This window comes from Equus quagga, chromosome 1 (assembly GCF_021613505.1).
Source record: "Equus quagga isolate Etosha38 chromosome 1, UCLA_HA_Equagga_1.0, whole genome shotgun sequence".
Classification (NCBI taxonomy): domain Eukaryota; kingdom Metazoa; phylum Chordata; class Mammalia; order Perissodactyla; family Equidae; genus Equus; species Equus quagga.
This window is the reverse complement of record NC_060267.1, coordinates 35,773,537-35,797,579: the sequence shown is the minus strand read 5'-3', so window position 1 is coordinate 35,797,579 and position 24,043 is coordinate 35,773,537. Positions and strand designations below refer to the sequence as shown.

The 24,043-nt window shown below is 35.3% G+C and overlaps 1 protein-coding gene across 12 annotated transcripts in view; it reads right to left on the bottom strand.

The window, feature by feature from the left end:
- The window catches only part of SOX5 (SRY-box transcription factor 5), a 952,037-nt gene that overhangs the window by 391,976 nt on the left and 536,018 nt on the right, over positions 1-24,043 (bottom strand). For 4 of the 12 annotated variants that reach the window (XM_046641293.1, XM_046641303.1, XM_046641375.1 and 1 more), the window contains exon 1: positions 257-372. The exons of the other annotated variants lie outside the window; for them this stretch is intronic. In XM_046641293.1, coding sequence (XP_046497249.1) covers positions 257-294 — 38 coding nt within the window. In that variant the 5' untranslated portion in view covers positions 295-372. Of the gene's footprint in view, positions 1-256; positions 373-24,043 lie in introns of those variants that run through there. 12 annotated transcript variants of the gene reach the window in all.

The following is a 24,043-nucleotide window of genomic DNA, read 5'->3' as shown; positions in this document are numbered from 1 at the left end:
AGATGCTTAATGTTCATTTAATTTCCTGTTAGAGGACGCAACCTAAAAACATTAGCAAAAATCTCGGAGACTTTGCAAATCAGTGCAATTTGGTCTGGGCAATCACGACAAAAATCAGCTAACAAGCCTGCAGAAGCGCTAGCTAAAAGCTTTTCTAACAATCACGTTCTAGGGCAGCATCTTCCAACTGATTCAGAGACTACTGTAAAATGGGAGAGTTGTACTTCAATATATTAGGGGGGAAAACTGTACTCACCTTTCAAACTCCTGAGGTAAATCAGGGTCAGTAAGCATGCTGGAAAAGCACAATTTCCCTTTGTCACAGCAGCCACCTATGATCGTCTCCAACTGAACCTGTCAAGTGAGTCCAAACCTTCTAAACCAATTGATTTTCTCTCTCTCTTCTCTTCTCTCTCTCTCTCTCAATCTCTCTCTCTCTCTCACTCTCTCTCTCTCTCTCTCTCTCTCTCTCCCCCTCTCCCCCCTCCCTCTCCTAGGACTCCTTGACCAGTCTCTTAAAGGGGTAGCGCACTTCCAGCAGCGGGGTCTGGCCGCTCCCCCACTCCGCGGAGCCGCACGCTCCGGCTGCAAGGCACTAGACAACCTCAGGGTGCCTGTCCTTTCCTTTTAATTCTCTCTTCTAGACATCACCGAATGTGAGAAGTCAACTTATTTAACACGTCTCCTATACTCTCTCTCCTCTGAATAATAAAAGTCACACACACACACACACAACAGTATGATTTTTTTAAATGCATTTGCTGCTGATTAAAAGAGAAATCTGTATACTAACAGAAGCTCAATTAAACTGCATTTACTAACTAATAAAGCAAAAAAATTAAATGTTAGTAATAGCGTTTTTACACAAAGAATTGTTATTCCTTCTCACCCCTTTCTAGGCTCTCTCCGTGCGCACACGGAAACATACACACACACAGTCACACACACACACAAACACACACACAACAATCAGGCATTGTTCTGAGGGAAGAAAAGCAACTTTGACAGATTGAAATATAGCAGAGGCCCCTTCAAGGAAACCTGTAAACAACTTGTCACTCACTCTGTCGGTCTCACTGTTAGCTCGTGCTTTCCACAAAGTGGTGCGAACGTCCTGGCAACCCAACCAAAGTTTCCTCAGCTCCAAACTCCATAAAACACGATGTGCGATGTGGAGGGGAATAGGTATCCACATGCCAAAATAACACACACGAGGGAACAAAAACCCAAAGCAAACCAAAAACTGAAAACAAAAAGATGGTACTAACAAACTGTCCTGGTCGGGATTGCTGGGGAGGTCAGAGGTGGGAAGCGCTCCCCTGGCTGTGGATCTCTTTAATTTCCTCTGCCCAGGCAGCCACAGATAACAAGGTGGACAAACTATGGCTTTACAGATCCTAAGCTGGCTGGCAAGGCTCAGCCTCCATAGCAGTTCCAATTATCTAGATAAAAATCTGGCAGGCGAGGAAGGTAATCAGGTAATGTACCTTTGACATGAAATGACAGAGGCACATACACACACAGAGAGAGACACTTACACAGACATGCATGCAGAGCTGGTGGCTGCCCCGCGCACTGCAGCATCTGGTCAGGGAGTAAGCACACACTCACCAACACGAGATAGTGTGCATTCTTCACACACACACACACACACACACACACACACACAGTCACTCACACACGCTCTCCACTCCTACTGGGAGGGTTCATTCTGCACAAAAGGCTACATTACAGAGCCCGCCCCAATAAGGGAAAGAGAGAAAAAAAAGCCTTCCATTGTTGAGAGGGCAGGTCAGTTGATTAGATTTTCTGTGGAGAATTCCACGAGGAAATTCCCTTCAAAGCCGAAGTGATTAACTGGGGGCTATTCTGGAAATGGAGCAGACAATGGCTCAACAGTCTGCACAGCCAATGTCCAGGCTGGCACTGAACTCACTTGAAAAAAAAAAAAATAAAAGCCAGACTCCCTGTTCTTTTCCACACATTCCCCCCCAACCCCCTCCACTCCTTCCAACTTCCCCTCCCAATTCCTTTTATTTTGCAGCTGGACAACATTAAGGGCCTTTAAAACCACAAGGGTTGACCCCACGGCAGTTTGATTAGGTCCCACTTTTTTTTCCTGGCGACAGGCAGACAGTAAGTTTACTTTTTTAGACATACACAATGAGACACCATACACATATTCCAAATAGAAAAATCAGTTATTAACCTTCTCAATAAATTGATTCTTCACTCAAAGCTTATAAATTTTTCTACAAAGTTGATAACTTAATACTGAGACCCATCATTCACAGGGTATCCTAAAAATAAACAGATATATACTACAGAATCAACGTGGAATAAGATTTAAGCATGTCACTATGGAGTTAAGACACTAACAAAATACAGAATTATGACCCACCCTGAAAAAGCTGTTAACAAGGGACGTGGCAAAAATGACTTGATGCCGACATGGTTTTCATTTTCGGCAGTTGGGGAAGGGGACAGGATATTACTCACTATTCTTTCTTACCATTAGCCTCAAATTATTTTTTATGACAACAACAACCCATTCCTACATAGAAAAATGAGAAAATTGTTGCATTTATTTTAAATATCTATTTTTTCAACCCTTACGGGATGTACAATCTAATGCACTCTAATTGATAAAGTACACAACAAATAATTTTTTTCTATTGTTAACAGTGGCTATGGGCATCAGGGAATGGTAGCTGCATGGCTACACACAGTTTAAAAAATAGTTTTAAAAAAATTTCCTAATTAGGGAATCTTGTTTCATCTTGTATCAATAGAGAAAAATGAAGGAGGGAGGGTAAGTTATGGGGGGGGCAATGGGAGCTGGAGTCAGGAAGAGGAGGAGGCAGTGAGCAGAGGATTCAGGGAGAGCACAAGAAGGAGACAGAGTGGCAGCATAAAGATAGAAACAAAGATAATGGCCATAAGGCAGGATGCTGAGATCCGTATGGTCCCAGCTGCTGTCTTGCTACAGCTCCTACCTCTGGTTGTGTCTCTTCTGAAACTCTAATCCAGAAGGTCACCAGAGCAGGTAAGAAAGAGAGTATGATTGTTTGAGGCCAACTGTAGTATAAAGGAAAGCAGCTCATATCAGAATCTTCCTTGTCTTCGGTTTTGTTTTCATAGACACTTAATATATGTATGTATAAGTATATATATACCAAATAAACACAAAGAACATATAGGAAAATGTTAAAATGTTTGGAAGTTAGTTTACGATCTCAACATATTTCTATAAACATTCCTGTAGCCATTCAAAACCACATTATTTCTTGCACAATCATCCTTGCTAAGTGAACTGAAATAGACTAGGAACCAGACAGAAAATTTGACAAATATAATAACGATCATTCTAATAATGATAATTTGAACTAATGGAACTCCAAGGCCATAAGGAATTTTGTTCACATAGATTAGCTCCTGGGTCCTATGAAGCACAGAAAAGAGTGAGTATGTATATCCCTAAGTTTCCCAGTGTTTAAACTTGAGCAAAGGAATTTAAAGTCATACAACTGCTTTTTGGTCCATTTGTTAGTTGAAGCCAGAAATTATTTCACTTGTGACACCATAATACAGAATAAAATAACACTCCAGAATTTACAGCTGAATGAAAATCCCAAGATGGTACTCACTTTTTAAGTGATCTAAAAGGCTTTCAAATAATTGTTAATGAAATTAAATTTGATCTAACCTCATTGGCACTAAGTTAGTCCGTATTTGATGGTTGAATGGAACAAATACTTTTAAATGTACTTCTCTGGCCATAAAAGTTTTCTTTCGTTTGATTCTATATTGCAAATTAGCATTTCTGCAAGATTTTAGAATGTCAGCAAAAGAGAAGGCAGTTCCAAAATGTTCTCCTCAGATCCTGTCATTGGTAATTTTATTAAATAATTGAATTGATCCAATCACTGCAACATTTAATAGTAAATTACTATTATAAATCTTTTTATTCTATATTAAATGTTAAAATGTTTAAATATTAAAGATGTGTTAATGACTATAGCACATAATATGTGTTAAGTAAATCTATATTCTTTATCAATTACCTGAAAAGTTTAAGATATTCAAATGGTTATATATCTGGTATTCTCTACATCATAACTCACATCCCAATGTGATTTTGCTATACTATTATAAGAAGATCTCCAGAAGGTTTCATAATATATGTAGATTAAGACACACTTTAGCATTCACTGAACATCTATTAAATGCTTACCAATATGTTAAGTACCAGGGATTTAAAAGAAGAATTCAAGAATAATTTGTAACAAATCTAATTAAACAATACATATATATAACCAAAATTCAAATCAACTGTTTCATATCTAAGACCTGTAAGGTAAATATGGTAAGAAAATTTAAAACCATAATAAATAAGCAAATGAACAAAAAGCGATGCTGAGAACTTAACTGAACAATAATTAAGTTGGTGAGAAATATATAAATGGTCTACAAACACAGAAAAACAAATATAAACACATCTTCAGAGAAGACGAGAGCACAAACTACAACAGAAACTCCATAAAACAATTTTTCATTTAATGAGTCTCTTTGACACTCCTGCAGCAGTATTACGGAAAATGGAATGAATCTGAAAAAGTGCGCTTTTGAGCTCATGTTGTTTCCATTGCAAATATAAAAAGGAGACTCACACAGGCTAAGGAAATATAAGATATGCTGGTGAACACTGCCAGAAAATTCTCAAAGAGAATATCAGGAACTTTTAAGATCATAAACAAGTTATTGCCAAATTTAACCCCTTTCGGGCATTGTTTCAAGCAAGCATTTCTAATACTTCTCTCTTAATTTTAAAAAGAAGTATTTTCATTCTCCTGTTTTAAGACAGAATTGCTAAATATATTCTATTTTAATAACTGAAATTAAAGTGTGTACTCATAGGTACAGATTACGCTTCAATATTTGATATACATTCCTACCATCAAGCTATAGTTTGCACATTTCATGGAATTTGGAATGTTTAGTTTTGAGAAATAAAACTTTTAGTATTATAACCACAATGAATTTAAAGCAAATCGGTGTCAGACAATACCAACTTAATATTGACTTAACCTGTCACAATAGGCATTAAAAAAATGTTCACCTATTGTTTTTTTCCCTGTATTATTTACTTTGTCACAAAAACATTAAAAGTGAACCCACCCTTTTTCAAAAAAAAGAACGTCCTACCAATGTACATCTGTGAGCCATTCACCAAATGCCTAGTGAGCTCACCACTGACCTACAAGGCGTAGCTTAAAACTCTGACTTAGAGTAGACTAGAGTCTTGTAATTGAACCTCTTCAGAAAAACACCTAAGAAATTCAATAGTCTGTCTTCTTTTTTAAAGACCTAAAATTCAATTCCTCATAACACATTCATGCCAGGGAACTGGTATATGATAGCCTATGAGTTCAAGGCTTTTTTACCCTCATACTGTCTGTATTGTCAGTTGGTTAGTTAGACTATATGTATGAATTGTCCTCACATCACATTTTTGACCAACCAGTGTTCTTCAAGGACACATTCTTCAAGAATGTGTTCACCTTAGTCAGGGCCAGCCCAGTGGGGCAGTGGTTAAGTTCACACGTTCCACTTCTCAGCGGTCCGAGGTTCACAGGTTCGGATCCTGGATGTAGACATGGCATCACTTGGCAAAAGCCATGCTGTGGTAGGTGTCCCATGTATAAAGTAGAGGAAGATGGGCATGGATGTTAGCTCAGGGCCAGTCTTCCTCAGCAAAAAGAGGAGGATTGGCAGTAGTTAGCTCATGGCTAACCTTCCTCAAAGAAAAAAAAAAAAAAAGAATGTGTTCACCTTAGAAGCTCTAGTCTCATATTTTTCTGAAAAAGATGGTGCCATTCCCAGTAACAGCTCCCGCTGTTTGATATCTTAACTATTTATCTCCTTCAGAATAATTTGAGGTAATTTTTAAATGATAGATTTCATTTTGAGGGGACATTCTAACAGTCACTGTGATACATATAAAATAAACTATCTCATTTAATATTCAACACAACTAAACGACATGTAGTGGTACTATCCCAACTACAAATGAGGGAACCATGGCTTACAAAAAGAAGTGAATTAACCTGTCAGAGGTCCCAAAACTAATAAGTGCCAAGATGGGGAACAACAAAGTAATGACATCTTTCCTCTAAAGTTCTCAAAAGGCAACAAATGCTAATTTATCTCAAAGATAGCGTAATAGCAATAAATAGCGAATGTATAGGAAAGTGCTTAATAAGCATTTCAATGCTAAGTGAATGTCCAAACTTTGGACAACATTAGGTTGAATGATGATTGCCCCATCCTCACAAATAACTTGATATAAAAGATGGTTCTTTATACAATTAAAAACAGTTAAAGAATAGTACCCTTATCCTATTTATGTCGATAATAAACCTCAGAATTAGTACTACGCATCATATAATTTGGCTCTCTTTTTAAAAATAATTTATAAATATTCTCTTAATATGGTTATAATTTTTGGAATGCCAGGGAAAATACAAGTGTCTATTTTCTGGTCCCCATGTAAATACTTTGCAATGGAATTTCTGTCTTTCAGAAAGAATAATTTTGGGCAAAGGGTGTCTATTAGGAAGATAAGACCAACTGAATTTATACTTTTATTTTTTTATTCACTACCCAATCATCTCTCCTGGTGATGTCTAATGTTGTCAGTACATGAGGATGGGGAAGACATGAACCAATCACTCTCATGGTAAAAAATCAGAAGACTCCTATTGAAAAAGATCTATATAACCCATGAGAAGAGAAGACATTCAAATGGGACCACACCTTAAAAACGTGCTCTTCACCACCAAATTTTCTGTATTGTAATTTCTCAACCTAGAAAGAAATACAGAGAACATGCTGCACCCACATCTTACCTAGAGACAGCAGTAAAGTGAGAAGTAACACCATAATATTGCTACACATGGCTTGGATTCTTACTTATTAGAAAATTTCTGTAAAATATTTAGTACACATCTTTTCAGGGAAGATTTTCCCCTGTAGATGTTGTATGTATTTCTTGATATTAACTAATCAAAGAAGGAATAAGAGCCAGAATTGAGTAAAGTATGAAAATATTTGAATACTTAGCTTCATTTCTAAGTTGATTACAGTTATCTATACTCTGTATTTTCCTTTAAATGAATACTAAGCAGAAGACAAATAATTGTTATTCATAGTAAATGAAAATATTACCTATTAACAACGTTCAGTCTCCTTACATCTAGAATGGCACAGGGGAAAGAATTGGGGCTAAAGCTGAAAGTTAGGAGGCCTGTGCTCTAAGTGAGGCTCTATTCCTCCCTTACTAATGATGTAGTCTTGTCTAAGTGTTTAACACCTCAGGGAAAACAAATTTTAAGATTTCTTGACTCTCAAATTCTGGCCCTAAAATCTCTTCTTTGATAAATTACTTTGTAATTTGCAAAACAAAATTTCTTATCCTGGCATCCCAGTTATATATCCTTTTAAAAAAGTTTTAAGACAAGTCCTTGTAGTTTATTTTAATCCATTAAAGTATGTCATAAGTGTACATTCGCACATCAATATAAGGTAATGAGGAAAATAAATCTTCTATTAATTACAGTTAATTCAGCTAAATTCAATTAAGTTAAAACAACAAGGAGAACTTAACTGGTCACAAAAAAAATGACCATGTTTTTGAAAGAACTAATTTTATTACTAAATACATCTATTTGAGATTCTGAAAATTTGGGGTTCTTGAATTTTCAAGACACAAATTTCATTTTCTCTGTTAAGTACAATTATGTTTATTACCATTACCTAATTCAATGAGAGAATTAAAAGCGGTTTGTTAGTATATTGAACACATCATAAGCATGTGATGGCAGTGACTGGCATGTAGGGGGAAATAAATACAAGGGATTCAGCCTTCATCCAAATTTTCAAAACATCAAATGAGAAACTCAAAGACAAACTAAAATGTTGAAATGTTAGAAATCCTGACAGGCGAACTGTGTTCAAGAAAACCAAGTTTTTAAAATGAATTTTGTGGACGCTCTGTAGAACTCCTGCCAAATAAACAGCTTCTTTTTCTCTTGTTATTGTTAACAAAAATGACTTACTGCCATAATTTAGAAAATAATTCTGTCAGACTATACACAGGATGAAAATGCAAGAAAATAGCCATTACCAAAAGAATATATTTATACACTCACTCAATAAGTGTGTATAGAATCTTTAATTTACACTTGTAAGCCATATATATATGAATATTTTATTGTTTATACTAAATATTTTCATAAATTAAAAAAACCCATAAATTGATATTTGTAAATTTCCCTGAAGTTGAACAACTATTTAGGTATCAGATGGTACAACAGTATTTAAAAAGACCTAAATGTTAACTAACTCTAACCAAATCATGAGTCTGTAATCCGAAAGCTTTTTAATTTTAAATCTTGCTTAAAGTCAAAGCATGAACTACAAGACTATAAGCATCTCTAAGATATGCCAGCATCCTAAGTACATCTTTAACAAAATAAAAATATACCTAAGGCAATGCATGTCCTTCCTGGTTTAGGGACCAAACTTCAGATTTATTCAGTCTTTGTAAGTGGACTACTATTCTTGATCCTAATTAACAAGTTAACTTAAAAAACATTATTCTAGTATTGAGTGTGTACTCTGAATTTTGCTTGACGTATTGAGTTAAAAAAAAAAATCAATACATGTAATGTTTTTTTATGAGCATGCTTTCTGGCCAGAGCACTCTGATAAAAGTTGACAATGCAAAGATAAACTTTTTTTTCCCCAAGGAATTGTGATCTAGTACAAGATACTGACATTCTTGCCTGCTCCAATAAAAAATTTATCAAGTTCTTACTAACTAGAAATTTACAATTTTTACACAGATTAATTCATTTAATTTTCAAAACAAATCTGGAATGTCTCAGTTACTGGTATTAGTTCCATGACACAGAAAAGGTAAATAAAGTACAGGGACAAAAATTAACTAAATTTCAACTACACAGCTAGTAAGAGGCAGAACTATGATTTGAACCCAAGGCTTCCAATCATAAACCTAGTGCCTATTCCAGTACACAAGAAAGCTACTTCCAAAAGTTTTCTGCAATACAAGATAAAATCATAAAAGTACTATTTAGTAAAACAAATAAAATTCTGTGGGGAGTTTAAGTAACAAGTGATTTTAAAATAAGATGACCATTTTCTGAACTTCAAGAATTTAGAATTGTTTGTTGGTGTTAATAAAGCATAGATTAGAGAATCAACTGAAAACCCCAGAAGCATTATGAGAATTCACAATTACGGTGGGGAACAAAAGTCATACGTAGAAATCAATAGCTTTCACATATAGGATAACACCCAGTTATCAAGAGATAATGGGGGGAAAAGATCCTATTAGCATTACTAACACAAAAGATAAAACATCTAAGAATAAACTCATTCACATACAAGACCTACCTGAAGAAACATTTAACATGATATGGAAAGACATACCATGTTCCTGGATAGGTAAAATCAATATGATAAAAATAACATTTCTTTCCAAATTAGTGTATAAATTTAATGAGTTCAAATTAGAACTGGAATTAGACAAATTTGAATTAGACAAGCTAATTCAAAAGTTTATGTGAAAAAATAAACAAACAAGAATAATCAGAAAGACTCTCTGGGAAAAAAAAAAAGAGCTCAGCTTACCAGAAATTAAAACATAATATAGAATCTCAATGATTACAACAATGTATACTGAATGACTGAAAGACCAAAGGAATAGAAAAGAAAGTATAGGGGGAAAAAACTAAACACATAGGGGGGATTTAGTATATGCTACTTAGTAAATGATATAGGTGATATTCAACAAATGCTCTATGATTACCTCATGACCAATGCAAACAAGAATATAAATTTCAAATGGATAAAGATTTAAATGTAAAGAATAAAGCCAGAAATCTACCAGAAGGGAACATGAGCAAACTCTAATATAATCTTGAAGTAGAGAAGTCTTACTAACAAAGGATCAAAATTCAGAAGCCATAAAAGATTAATAAATCCAACCATATAAACACCAAAAACTTCTTAATGACAAGAAGCACCATAAACAAATCAAAAGACATGAAACCAGTTGGGAAAAAAATATATGCAACCCATATCAAAGAAAAGAGCTAGCCTTCATGATATGTAAAGACCTCCTTGAAATCTATGAGAAAAAGATCAACAATCCAATAGTAAAACAGGAAAATAATATAACTTCTTCAAAAACAGAAATGGTTCTTAAACAAAAGAAAGATGCCCAACATCTTCTAATGAAAATGAAATTTACAGCTACATACAATGTGATAATCTTTTTTTTAACCTATCAGCTTGGCAAAAAAATCAAAACTTTGATTAACATTTTATGTCAGATTGTATTATTCATTCAAAAATAGTATGTTCTCTCCCTTGCTATTTTACCTCCTACCCCACTGACTTTGTCTTAAACATGTTACTTGCTTTGGCCAATGGAATATGGAGTTTTCTGTGTGAATATTTGATTGGACTCAACCAACTTATCCTATTTCTGCCTTCCACCATGAAAATAGCATATCCCAGATAAGTGCTAGTCCACGATCTGGGTTCTAGAATGAGAAGAGACATGGAGCCAAATGGACTCCAGCCCAGTTCAAACAAGCCAACATGCTGCTAACCCACAGCAAACCCAGAGCCCTCAAGTAACACAAGCAAGAAAAAAATTTTTTAAAAATTGCAGTCCATGGAGAAAGTGGAGTTTGTTAACATAGCAAAAGCTTACTAACGCAGTCTGTTTGCGACTTATAGAAACAGGCACTCTTGTACATTACTAGTAGAAATGTGTATCAATATAACCCTTATGGACAGCTATTTGTAAATATCTACCAAAATTACAAATGCAATTCCACTTCTGGGAATTTATTAGAGATACTTCTTTTTGCTTACATGTGCATAAGAAAACTTTGGAAAGACATCCAAGAAAATGAAACAAAAATGGGCATAATGGTGGGGACAGAGAGAGGTGGAAAATGGACAGATGAAAGATAGGTATGAGATTAAAACTTTTTGCTGTATGCTTTTTTAGCTTTTTATATTTTTTCTTTATTTGGAATGTGAATCCATTACTTTTTTAAAAAAAGTTAAATATACATAAATTAAATTATTTAAATACACATCTAATTAAACTAAAACCGTTCCAATGGTTGTCCACCAACTATACACAATATTTCTCAAATTTCAGATCAGGAGACCCCACACAGATGTAGCTTTATAGGCCTGTAATTAATATGTAATTTTTTTGTTATTAAAAAGTATTTTACTTGTTAGAAAGACCAAAATTTTCATTTTTAATGATACTTCTCAACTTAAAGATATTTTCATAAACTATGATGCTAGTTTCTGAAATAAATGCTTCCTTAACTGGAATTCAAAGACCACAGTGACAATATTCTTGAAAGTATCTAATTTTTTCTTTAAAAGAGGCTTGGGGGCCGGCCTGGTGGCGTAGTGGTTAAGTTCATGCACCCCACTTTGGCAGCCAGAGTTTGCAGGTTTGGATCCCAGGTACAGACCCAGTGCTGCTCCTCAAGCCACACTGTGGCAGCACCCCATATAAAATAGAGGGAGATTGACACAGATGTTAACTCAGCAACAATCTTCCTCAAGCAAAAAGAGGAAGGCTGGCAACAGATGTTAGCTCAGGGCCAATCTTCCTCATAAAAATAAAAAACAAATTAATATTAAATAAAAATAAAACAGGCTTGCATGCAACTCCAGTTTAAGATATGATCACCTTATTATAAATCAAAAGTCCTTAACATGTCCTTAACATGTCTTTGTGCTCTGTCATGGTCTCCTTATCCAGGCTCATCTCTCCCTACATGCCATGAACTTCATGCTCCAGCTACACCAGACTGGTAGAGCTGCTGGCAAACAGCCTGTTCTTTCTTCCTTCAATGCATTTGTGTGAAATGGACATTCCTTCTGCAATACCTCCCACACTCCCTTACCCCAATGTATCAGGCTAATTTCTACTTATCCTTTAAAATTTGTTGAAGAATCAGACACTATTACAATCCTATCTTGACCCTTCACCTGTTATCTTTCTTGGGACTCCAATAACACCTAGGAGAATGTAAGTTCCCACCACTGGACTCTAAGCTGTATAAAGACAGATGCTTCATCTTGTTCATTATTGTTCCCTCCAGACTATTTCAAAGTTCTGTGACACCCATGGCATTCTCTATCTGAAGGAAAAAATCAGGAGACTTCAGGACCCATAAGTTTGTGTGTACTGGTATCAGGAGGCCATTGCATAATCTGTTTCCCAAGGCTGGGGCATGCTCCCCCATCATTATCTTCACATCTAGGTTTAAATAGTATTTCCTCAAAGAACACTTACGTAGACTAGGATTGAAGTGTAAGAAATAATATGAGGTGGTGTGTCAAAGTCCATGGACAACAGTGGTGGTATTAACAGAAGTTTGGAAGTTGAGATTTTCTTTGTGGGCAAAGTGATGTTACACTGAATTTGACATAATGGCAGAACACCTAAGTAGAAGTTTCCAACTTAGAGATGGAAATACTACACTGAAGTGTATAAAAATATCCTAGAAAAAGTACATTTTATTTCATAAGTATGAAAGGCTGTTGTATAAGGTGAATAAAGCACTAAACTAGAAAGGATAATTTCAAGAAAGGACAAACAACATAATGACAATTTTTTTTAAAAGAGGTCCATTTAAAAAGTCATTGATTTTGACAATTAGGCAATCACTGGTGAGAGATGGTTTTAAAATACCAGAAAACAGAGTTCATCTCTGGTAAAATGAAACCGTAAATTCTACACCCTTTTCCCACCCCTTTGCAAACACACACACACACACACACACACACACACACAATTTGGGCACAAACACACCACACATCCAGGAACATATCCACACAAATATTTTATTCCCTTCCATAAGAAAGACTAGAAACAACATAGGATCTCCACATTAGGAACTGCATCAGAAAGAGAAAAATATCAACTGCAGGCCTACTCTAGGAAAGATACACCAGTGAGAGAAAAAAATGCTGAATTTTAAAAATGTCTAAAGTTTTTGAGGAAAAAATAATAGACTAGCTACTGCTTTTATAACATAATGGACTTCTTTATTAATTTCATAATGGCAATAATCCCGGTCAAATACAAGTGCCATTCCATTTTTCCATGTGACCAGATGCTATTTTGCCAATTAGGCAGTCACTGCCATTTTGATTGCATTTAAAGTGATCAAGTATGCAATTGCCCACTGTTGTCCTTTTCTTCCAGTACAAAGATCTGAATCTTATTTTTGATCTAAAAATATTCCATTTACATCTCTTTGTTGATAGATTTTCCTGTTGCTTTATTTCAAGGTCCTGTAGAAATCATTAGTGACATTATGCCAAGGGCTGAAACTCATAAGCAACCTGAACAGTTTGATTCACTGAGAAAGCAACCCGCAATTCACTAAAAGAAAATATAATAATGATCCTGTCCAATTAAAACTGTTAAATTAAATGGAGAGAATCTAACGATTTCCCCTTATCATTCTGATATTCTGGAAGCATGGCAGGGGAACTACAAATACCAAGACACGTGTTAAAGATGCCAACACTTCTTCAGTTTAAGGAAAGCAAGCACATTCTTTTAAAAGGGAACTGTACTATTACATATAGGACATTTTAATGGATGCATCTAAGTTTAAAAAAAAGGGCAAATAACCTCCTCTAAATTAAAACATGTTTAAATAAATTCTTAAGCCAATTAAACAAATAGGAAGCTACTCCATTAACATGCTGAGGAAGCACAGGAGAAAACAGGAAATGCTGCCTGAGCATACGACTGGTCATGAAAATTGCAAATGAGACATTACTTATGTTCTATTACTTCAAAACCAATAAATTCATCTCATTTCTATTTTCCTACAATTCCTGTCAAACACTATAATCACGCTTTTCTGTCACACGTATGCAGTTCTGTCTGCATACCTACATTTAAGTAATTATAAAAGCAGATGCAGAATTCAAGGAATTGTCCTTGATCTCTGAATCTAACATACCCATGTAAGTGCAAAACTCTGTACCAAGGAGAACTAGACTGGTTAATTTCATGACCTGACCTCAGAGAGCTTTCAGAGATATGTTCAACAGGATTACAACTGACTATATATATGCTAAGTCTGGCATGCACGCATGCATGCATGAATGAAGTTCAAAAAGTTAGAAGACTATAAATTTTATTCAATGGGTAGTTTTTGCATCCAAAGTGCACACTATTTAAACAAGCATACTGTAAATAAAACCAGGCTGGTAATAAGCTAGTTATAACTGGTTAATAAAAATCTAAAGCAGTAGGCTTCAAACTTTTTAAACTTGCAACACAATCTCAAAAACCAAACAAACAAAACTTAGGGAGAATAGAAATATTAAACTGAAGAAGAGCAATAAGTTTATATGGCAGGAGTTGGAGTAGAGTTTAGCTCGAAGAGTATTCTGCTAAACCTCTCTCTTCAAAGCATAGTTAGAAAAGCATCACACCAAACTAATTCTAAATGTCTGCAGAAGTACATGGAGATATATTATGGGAGATAAGTATTGGAATCTTAAAAGATTTAAACTAGATACTTATAAATATTTTATAATGTATGCTGCAAATGTCTTATTTTATCATGTTTGTCCTTTTTTCCCTATAACCTTTTTTCCACTTTCTCAATATTCTCTATGACTGTAATCGTCATCCTATTCCCCACAATTCACATGCATTCCTCAGAAACATTCGTTTAATATCCCTTTTATTTACCTTGCCACCACTTCTGGGGCAGAAAAGACACACCTATGTTATTAAGCATTTTACGCTTCCTTGAAATATACATAGTTGTCCTGTTAGCATAGAGGTCCCAATATAGATTGTCTGGAAGGATATAACATGTTCACATCTCCTTTTAGGCCAACCTTGAAAATGAAGCTAACATAACATACTCTGAAAGAAAACTGTTAATAGTCTAGATGTGTAAAGTCCAGCATTACAATGGGCATCTCCCTAACTGTTGGCCATATACTTTATTAGTGAGATGTACGTATGCATATACATATGTAAAATACATACATATACAATATATATGAAAAACACTAGGTAACCCAGGACAATGATTCACCTCAGTGTTTTTCAAACACTTCAAGCACCTCACATAGAGCAAAAAAGGCCTTATTTGATTACTTTCAATATAAACGCATGCTCATTCATATAAATACACATATATGGGCATCTATATGTCTATAAAATTAAAAGCACATTTACACGCTTCCACTAAGTTTTGGCCCACCTCGAGAAATGAACCTTTGACAGTGACCCATAATATCAGAAAGCTGGCAAGGTGCGCTTGCAAAGACCTACACTTGCAATACAAGCCACTGGTGGCGCAGACCTCCCCAAGGGCGATGGCCAGGACCAGGGCAAGGACGGCTCGGGAGCGGTTCCCGGCAGCCCCAGCGCGGGCAAGGCACGAAGGGAACGTGCCTGACGTGCGCATCCACGTCCGCGACGTGCCCTTCGCACGACACTATCTACCGCAGGGCAGGGGTGTCACCGAGAAGGCGCTGTTGGCTGACTGCCCTTGTCGTGGAGGCTTTGCAACCTGTCCACGTCCAGTGTCGAGAACAGGGGCTTGGTGGCATGCACGGCGGCCTGAACCGTAAGAGTGGGCAGGCCCAATCACCCTCCGGTGCCCTGCGCCGCCCTGTTGGAGGTGAGAGACACCCTGCCTATCAACTTGTCCTTTGGTTTTTCTGACGACTTAAGGTTTAATAATGGTGGCCACAGCATGTTGGACCGTTGTCAGATCCTGCCTGGAAAACACCAGCCCCTATAGCTGGGGGGGGTGATGGGGACCTCAGGCACCAAGACCACAGGTAGAGCCCCCCGGGAGTGACAACTTCATGGACAAATTGTGGACTGACCTTCCACATAGGGGCTTAGGATCCCCTTGTGATACTCTCAGAGTAACAACCACAACCACTCGGCAGATATGCAAACCTAAGCAACAAGTTTGCATTCTTAGAATTGGCTTTGTGGCACCTTGAGACCCACGGCCAGACCATAGTGATATTCAACCTTACAAATTTTGTGTTGTCCATTACTGGATGCAAATTTCATTATTTAGTCAAAATTTCAAAGCAGCAGCAGCAATGTCCTTCTGCATACTCAGTTGTCCGAGCCGAGCAGTAGTAGTGGCAAGAAGGGATGGGAATCCAACACTTTTTCTCCTCTCCCTCTCCCCTCCATTTCTTTCTCCCCATTTTAGAGGGAAACCCAGTATTCAAAAACGAGCAAGTGAATGCCTTCAGAGGTTTGCTTGGGTAAATGGCCTGTACTGGACTTTTTTCCCTCCCGGACAAGGGAAAGGAACAAGTTTGTTTCTATTTAGGCAGAAACTGAAAGGCAGGAAATTTTGTGCAGTGATTGTCAAAAACATTTAAGTATTAAGTTTTATATTTCAATGTATTATCTATATTGAAAATAAACACATTAAAATTAAGTTGATTTAAATGAAATATTTTATTTGACCAGCAGTGAGATTACAGAAAAGCAGTGAAGAAAAATATATTGAACCTGCTCAGTCAAGTTAATTAAATCTTATTAATTTAATTAGCAAGTAGGCCAGTTTCTGAACATTGACACGTTATGTATGTGATAGCCAGGCCAAATTTTAGGTAATGTGCATACTGAGTACAGAGTTACCTACAATAGCTATGTATTGATTGATTTATATACCAAAATCTCAGAAGCAATATAATCTAGTGAATAAACACAAACATTTATTATATTAAGTCAGAGAACCTAGGTTCAAGTTGTAATTCTGCCCTAATACCTCTCTGATCCTCAGTTGCCTCATTTGTAAATTGGGGGTGATAACAATACCTATCTTGCAGAAATTATATAAATAGTTAATATTATACATGAAAAATGCTTTGTAAACTGTGAAATGCAGTATACGTGGTAGCAGCTATTACAGCCAATAAGGTATTGTCTATAAACTTAGAAAAGTAACTCCAGTGCATAAAATAAATCACACAAATTCATATGTAAAATGACCTCTCTCAATAATACTACTCTTCATACCAGTGATTATATTTTCCCCTTGAGTGAGTGATGCTGAAAAGAGCAATAAGATGCTTTGTAGCAGCTCTGCATTTAACCCATAGTAATTATTTTCAGATTGTTTATGTTGCATACAATGCATACCATAAGAAAGGAAACAAAAACATTGAGATTTTTAAATGAGCTTGTAAATGTTAAGATTATTTAAGCATTTCGTTTATTATACGATTTATATGATGTATAGCATAAGCATACACACACAGTAAGGAAATGAATTTGAAAAGTTGACACTAGGTGGGTCCATAGTAATGAACTGAATGTTTTAAATTAAAATGTGAGAAATATCTCTGTTTAAAATAGATGCATTACAGCTCAAAAAAAGCCAATTGAAACAGAGCAAAATGAAAAGCTCAATTTGTATTTTTAAAAAGCATATGAAATATACATAAATAAGAAATATAAAAAAGTAAATATGCAAAATATTCTAAACTGTTTTTTTAATTTAGTGATTGAGTATCTGCCAAAAGTTTCTCTTCATAAATTTATACAGACAATATGCAACATACAGTAGAAATAGGAAGATAATATATAGTCTATAAATTATACAGAATAAGTTCCCCAGATAAATGTCTTTTCTGATTAAAAAGAATTTTTAAAATATCCTTATAATTTCACAATAATTTTAAGCCAATGGATGTAACAAAAACACTGCATTTTATCTCTGCAATAAAACATTGTAGGATAGCAGGAAACATGTAAAAATAACATATTTGGATGTAAGAGAATGGGAAATTGGAAAGGCTTTTAAACCAAGTAATAGTAATAAGAAATTAAAATGATTACTTAGGATAAACAGACCTTAATTTTTCCTATCTGTCTTTATCTTCTGATTGTCCTGGCTTTGGTGTTCCTAGCTAGAAATTTTTTGAAGAATATGAGGTTTAGTTTGTGGCTTAGAAGATCCCGCTAATATTAAGGATATTATAATATCCAGATCAAGGATAATCATAGCTTACATTTATTAAGTGCTTACTAAGGAGCAAAGCATTGTTGTTATAAACACGCTTCAACCAACCCTTTGAGGTAGGCACTCTTGTTGGCATCATCCCCATTAGGGTACATAATCAGAGATAGTAAGTAATTTGCCAATGGTTGAACAAATAGTAGATGGCAGAACACGGATTCTACCTGCCTCTCTAGTACTAGTTCTTGGACCCTTTTCAGCCAAACCTCCTCAAAAGGGTGTCCACACTTGCTGTTAACATTTAACCACCTTACATCACTTCTCAGAGAAATACAGTATGGCTTTCACCCACACACAGTGCTACCAAAACTATTTCTAAGATTAACAATGACCATATTACTAAATCTGGTGGAAACTTCAATTCTTACACTATTTTACTTTGCCAAGCCTTCCTTTATTCAACATTCTCTTCTCTTTACTTCCATTACAGCAGGGCCCCTGTTTTTCATCATACTTCTGTCTGCCCCTTCCCGGACTTCTTTGAATGTTGTCCCTTCTATGCTTAGCCTTTGAATGTTGGAGCTGCTTGGTCTGAGCATCAGGTCTCACTATTCTCTCTTCCACTGGACAATTTTGTTCAGTCTCTCGATTTTAATGACATCTATATGTTGACTCCAAAGTAATATTTCTCAGACCCCTCTTCCAATTTTATATTTCCACTTGAATGTCTTATAGGCATCTCAAAATCAAAATGACCCAAAAGTAACCACATCACCTCTCTATTCTCTACCTCACTTTTTCTGTTATAAGTGGGGCCAACATCCACCCAATTTCTTGGGCCCTAAACCTAGGATACAGTTATTCTTGACACTTTCCTCTCCTTCAGGCTCCCAAATCTATTTTGTCTACACATCTTTCTAGTTCTATTTCCTAAGTATATCTTGACTTACTTAATTGTCTCTAATATCCTTATCACTACAGTTGTCCAAAGCATTAACATCTCCTGCTAAAGTATTACAATTTCCTCTTAGTCGTTCCACTCATTCTTGTTCTCTCCAATCCATATTTTCCCACACAATACCCAGATTGAGGTTCTTCAAACAAAAATCTGATCATGTTATTTCCTATGCATAAAATCCTTCAGTCTTCACATTTTCCCTTAGAATAAAATCCATAATCCTTACTATGGTCTACACAACACCTCTTTCTTGCTACTAAGCTCCAGTCACAGCAGTTTTATCTCTGTTACCAGAATATACTAAATCATTTCTGAACTAAGGCTTCCATCCTCTGCTATTTTCTTTGTTTGTAATAACGTTTATCAAAATTTGTATTTGACTAATGTCTGTGTACACTTCATTTCAATTTAAATTCTTCTTCTTCATGGTAACTTTCCTCTGGCTCCAAACGAAACTAGCTCAACCTAGTTTTCATTGTTGGAGCATCAGTTCTGTTGCTTATTCTACTTATGTTCAGGGCAAAAAGTGATAGCTTCTCAGGGTAAAATGTTCAAAATGTACTCAACAATACTCGTGCTAGAGTCAGGCACCATTTCAAAGATGGCTGGGTATGGTTCTGGGTTGCATTCTTTTGGTTTACTGCCAAACCAGCAAACAAATAGTATAAATATTTTACATGAGCTCAAGGATACTCAAGCGAAGACAAAGCTCCACAATGACTTTCTAACAAGAAGGAATCTGAAGTTCTGTGGTCAGCTGTCGCCTCCCCCAGCTAAGTGAGCAATTCCCCAAGTTGGAGAAGCCCAGAAGCCTTTTATAGCATAATAGCATGTCAGCATGAATAAGATCACCCTATTAACATATAACACATTCTTGCTGTGCAACAGTTAATCACAGTACCATTCTATTTTACACTGTTACACTAATTAGTATGGCCTATCCCGTGGCCTATCACGGGAAGAGAAAAGTAATGACACCTTTCCGCCTAACAAAGGAGCACCTCACAGGCTTTCAGCTTTTTAGCAACTTCATCGAGATATAATTTACATACCATGCAATTCAACTATTTAAAGTGTACAATTCAATGGTTTATGATATATTATGTTATTATGTTTTTAAATTGTGGATGCATACATATATATATATATATATAATAACATTTACTATTTTAAGTGTACAATTCAGTGGCATTAATTACATTCACAATGTTGTGTGACCATTATTGCTATTTCCAAAGAGTTTTTCTTTTTTGGGGGGGTAGTGAGGCAGATTGGCCCTGAGCTAACATCTGTTGCCAATCTTCCTCTTTTTGCTTGAGGAAGATTGTCGCTGAGCTAACATCTGTGCCAATCTTCCTCTATGTTTTTGTATGTGGACACTGCCACAGCAAGGCTTGATGAGCGGTGTGTAGGTCTATGCCTGGGATCTGAATCTGCTAACTACACCACCAGGCCGGCCCCTCCAAAATTTTTTTATCACCCTAAACAGAAACTCGGTAACCATTAAGCAATAACTCCTCATCTTCCCTGCCCCTCCAGCCTCTGGTAACCTCTAATCTAGTCTTTATGAATTTTCCTATTATAGATATTTAATATAAGTGGAATCATACAATATTTGCCCCTTTGCGTCTGGCTAGTTCACTTAGCATAATGTTTTGAAGGTTCATCTGTATTGTAGTATGTATCATTCTTTTTTATGGCTGAACAATATTCTTTTGTATGAATATAGCACATTTGCTTATCCATTCATCTTTTGGTGGACACAAGTTGTTTCCACATTTCGCCTATTGTGAATAGTGCTACAATGAACAGTGACATCCGAGTATGTTGTTGGAGTCTCTGTTTTCAATTCCTTTGTGTAAACAACACTGGGTAGAATTGCTGAATCATGTGGTAATTTGGTTTAGCTTTTTGAGGAATCCCTAAACTGTTTTCCACAGCATTCCCACCAGCAAAGAGGTTTCCAATTTCTCCACAACCTTACCAACACTTGTTATTTTCCATGTTTTTGGGTTGTTTGTCTGCTTCGTTTTGTATTATAGCCATCCTATTAAGTGTGTCAGCTGACTCATTTTTGTGCAGCTAATAAAAATTTATCCAGGGAGATTACCAACAAAATTACCACTACACCTTCTGCAGCCAAGAGACGTAGCTTTAAATAAATATATTAAACACATAAGCTACATAATTGATTCTCAGATGGCAAAGCTGTGTAGATTTTTTATTCACATTTCCCCAAGTCTAGAAAATGAAAAATGTAGAATAACCAACTGAATGCCTTTACAATAATCCTCATATTTTGGAGAGAGAACTAGAATCTCTCTTAAATCCTTTACACTTCCCAAGTCTGTTAATTATTTTGCCAATTCACAGATTTGAGGAGGGGAAAAATCAACACAGATTGAGAGCTATTAAGTGCTAAACACAATGCAAGCACTTTTATACCCACTGTATTATATATTCCTTGAAATAGATAATAATAGGTAGTTATTGTTTTCCCATTTTAGACATGAAAAACTGAGGGTCTAAAAGAACCATATTTACAAAAGGAGCAGAATTAGAATAATTTAATGTTTCTCAAAATTTTACTACAGTTATTCATCTCTGCATTCAATAAATATGTATTAAGCATTTAATGAAATCTTACACAGCATCTCCAAATGTAAAAGAGATAAAAATTATAGTGCTTTGGGTGAAAGGATGGGGAAAGGCAAGGAGATGCACCATATGACCTTGACCCCAAGGCTGCCCATAATTCTGCAGTTTAACATAAAAAAAGACTAGATGATACCAGTGTTCTTCAAGCTGCAAAGTCAGTTACATATTTCTATTTATGAATCAAAAACTGAGCATAAACACCTCAGGGTAATACAGATTACAAAACTAAAAAGCTAAGACAGTAAACGTATCTTGGAAAGAGTCCTAAGGTTTTTTTTTCTTCTTTTTCAGTTTTTATGTTTTTGTGTAGTTATTGACACTAACATTGTCTTAGTGACTCAAACAAAGTTCTACATTCTTATTTTCAAGTTAAAAGAAAAAAATTCACCTAGACATGATCTAGTATTAAAAGATGAAGGGATTATGGGGAGAAGAATCATCCTGTATAAACTAATAACCAGCCTATCTTCTTACTTTTCAAAATCTAGATTATTATCTTCCCATAAACAGTTAGGTCCATGTTTTAGTTATCTAAAACCACTAGGTTTCTGGCAGGAAATGACAGGAAGATAGTGCAAAGAATGAATCATTTTGCAAGTAAATGAAAGAGAAAAGTAACTTGTGACATCATAACTTTAAAATGAATGGATTAATGCAGAAAAGGAAAAACAAATGATTAAGGAGTTTTGGTGATATGAAAATAAAGGAAAAATGGTAAGGAAAAAATGAGGAGGCCTAGAAGAAATTAATAAAAGAATATTTTGAAATGTGTTATGAGAAAAGATCAAATATTAAGGAAGAAAATGTTGTAGATATGTCTGGAAAAAATCTGTAAAAGTAGGTTGACAAAAAGAAGCTAAAATATCAATCTAAAAGTAAATTACTTCTATTTGAAGATACGGTAAAGTAAATCACTTCTATTTCACTACATGTATGCCTTGTATTAAATTTGTCAGTTACAAGAATAAAATAAATTAATTTCCATTAGTCTTTTTTACTTGTATGTAGGCATTCTAGACCTCTAATCACTAGAAATAGGCATATAGCAATGGAAAATGTTCAAATATTTTATTTAAATGAAACTAGATTTGCAAAAATCTTAAAATGTTACGGAGATAGCCAGTGAAAGAGCACCATCTAAATCTTCCTTCATTGTTTTCTTTCTTATTAACTCAGTACAAGAAAAAATAGAGCCAAAACAGATCTCAATTCTTAAGATGAATTTGATGTACTTATCCAAAAAGATAAAAACTGAAGCAGGATTAAGTATAAAACATGAAAGGCCAAATACCAAGTTTATTGATTAGGGTTGTATTTATTCTTCATGTATCCAGATCTAACTTTTTTTTTGTTGTTTGTGTTGCTTGGTTGGTTAGTTGGTTTTTCCGAAGTGTGGTTTGTTTTGTTTTTATTATTGTCATTAGTGCCCTGCTATGAATCCTTTGTGATACAGAAGCTTTGGAATGTGATGTGTTTCCTTCTAGTGGGGCAGTGTGATGTCATGATAAAGACCATGGGTTTTAGAGCCTAACTGTCTAGGTTCACATCCTGTCTCTGCTACTCTTTAACTACTTTCAGTTCCTCAGATTTCCTATCTGTTAAGTGAAGCTGATAATAACAATACCTACTTGAGAGAGTTATGGTAAGGATGAAATCAATGCTTATGCATAACCTAAGTGCCTTGTGCATAATATGCATTAGTCAAATTTTGCTATTACGACCAGAAGTCAGAAGTTTTATACTCTGACACTTGTATTGAATCCACCATGTTACTTAACCTATTAAAAGGTTATCCTTCTCAACTTACTTGTGGGCAAAATTATGATGGGTAAATTAGAATTAACATATTCTTTCCAGCAGTAGACATCAGCCTCAGATATAATTAACACAACTCATTTTAACTATTAAGCACAGCAATGAGTAAAAAATACATATTTTTGTGTATAATATAAATTTAAAGAACAAACCAATTTTTTATTTGACTCTTTTGAAACAGCTAATTTTAAAATAAAAGTGGAGTAATTTAAATTTCTTCAAAGTATCAAACTTAATGAAATCCTTGGATAGTCATAAAATACTATTCTCTAAACTGATTAAATAAAAAAGTTCTGTCTGGAATTAAATAAACCTAGATAAAACCTGTTTTGTCAAAATCGCTAAGAAATTGTCATCAATTTGACTAAATCTTGAGGAAATGGCTGAACAGTCTTTCCAAAGACTTTCAGTCTCTTACAGACTATGTCTTTAATCCTTTCTATGAGGTCCATACTATTTAAAAAAAAAAAAAAAATAGAACAAGAGGAGGGTTAACAGG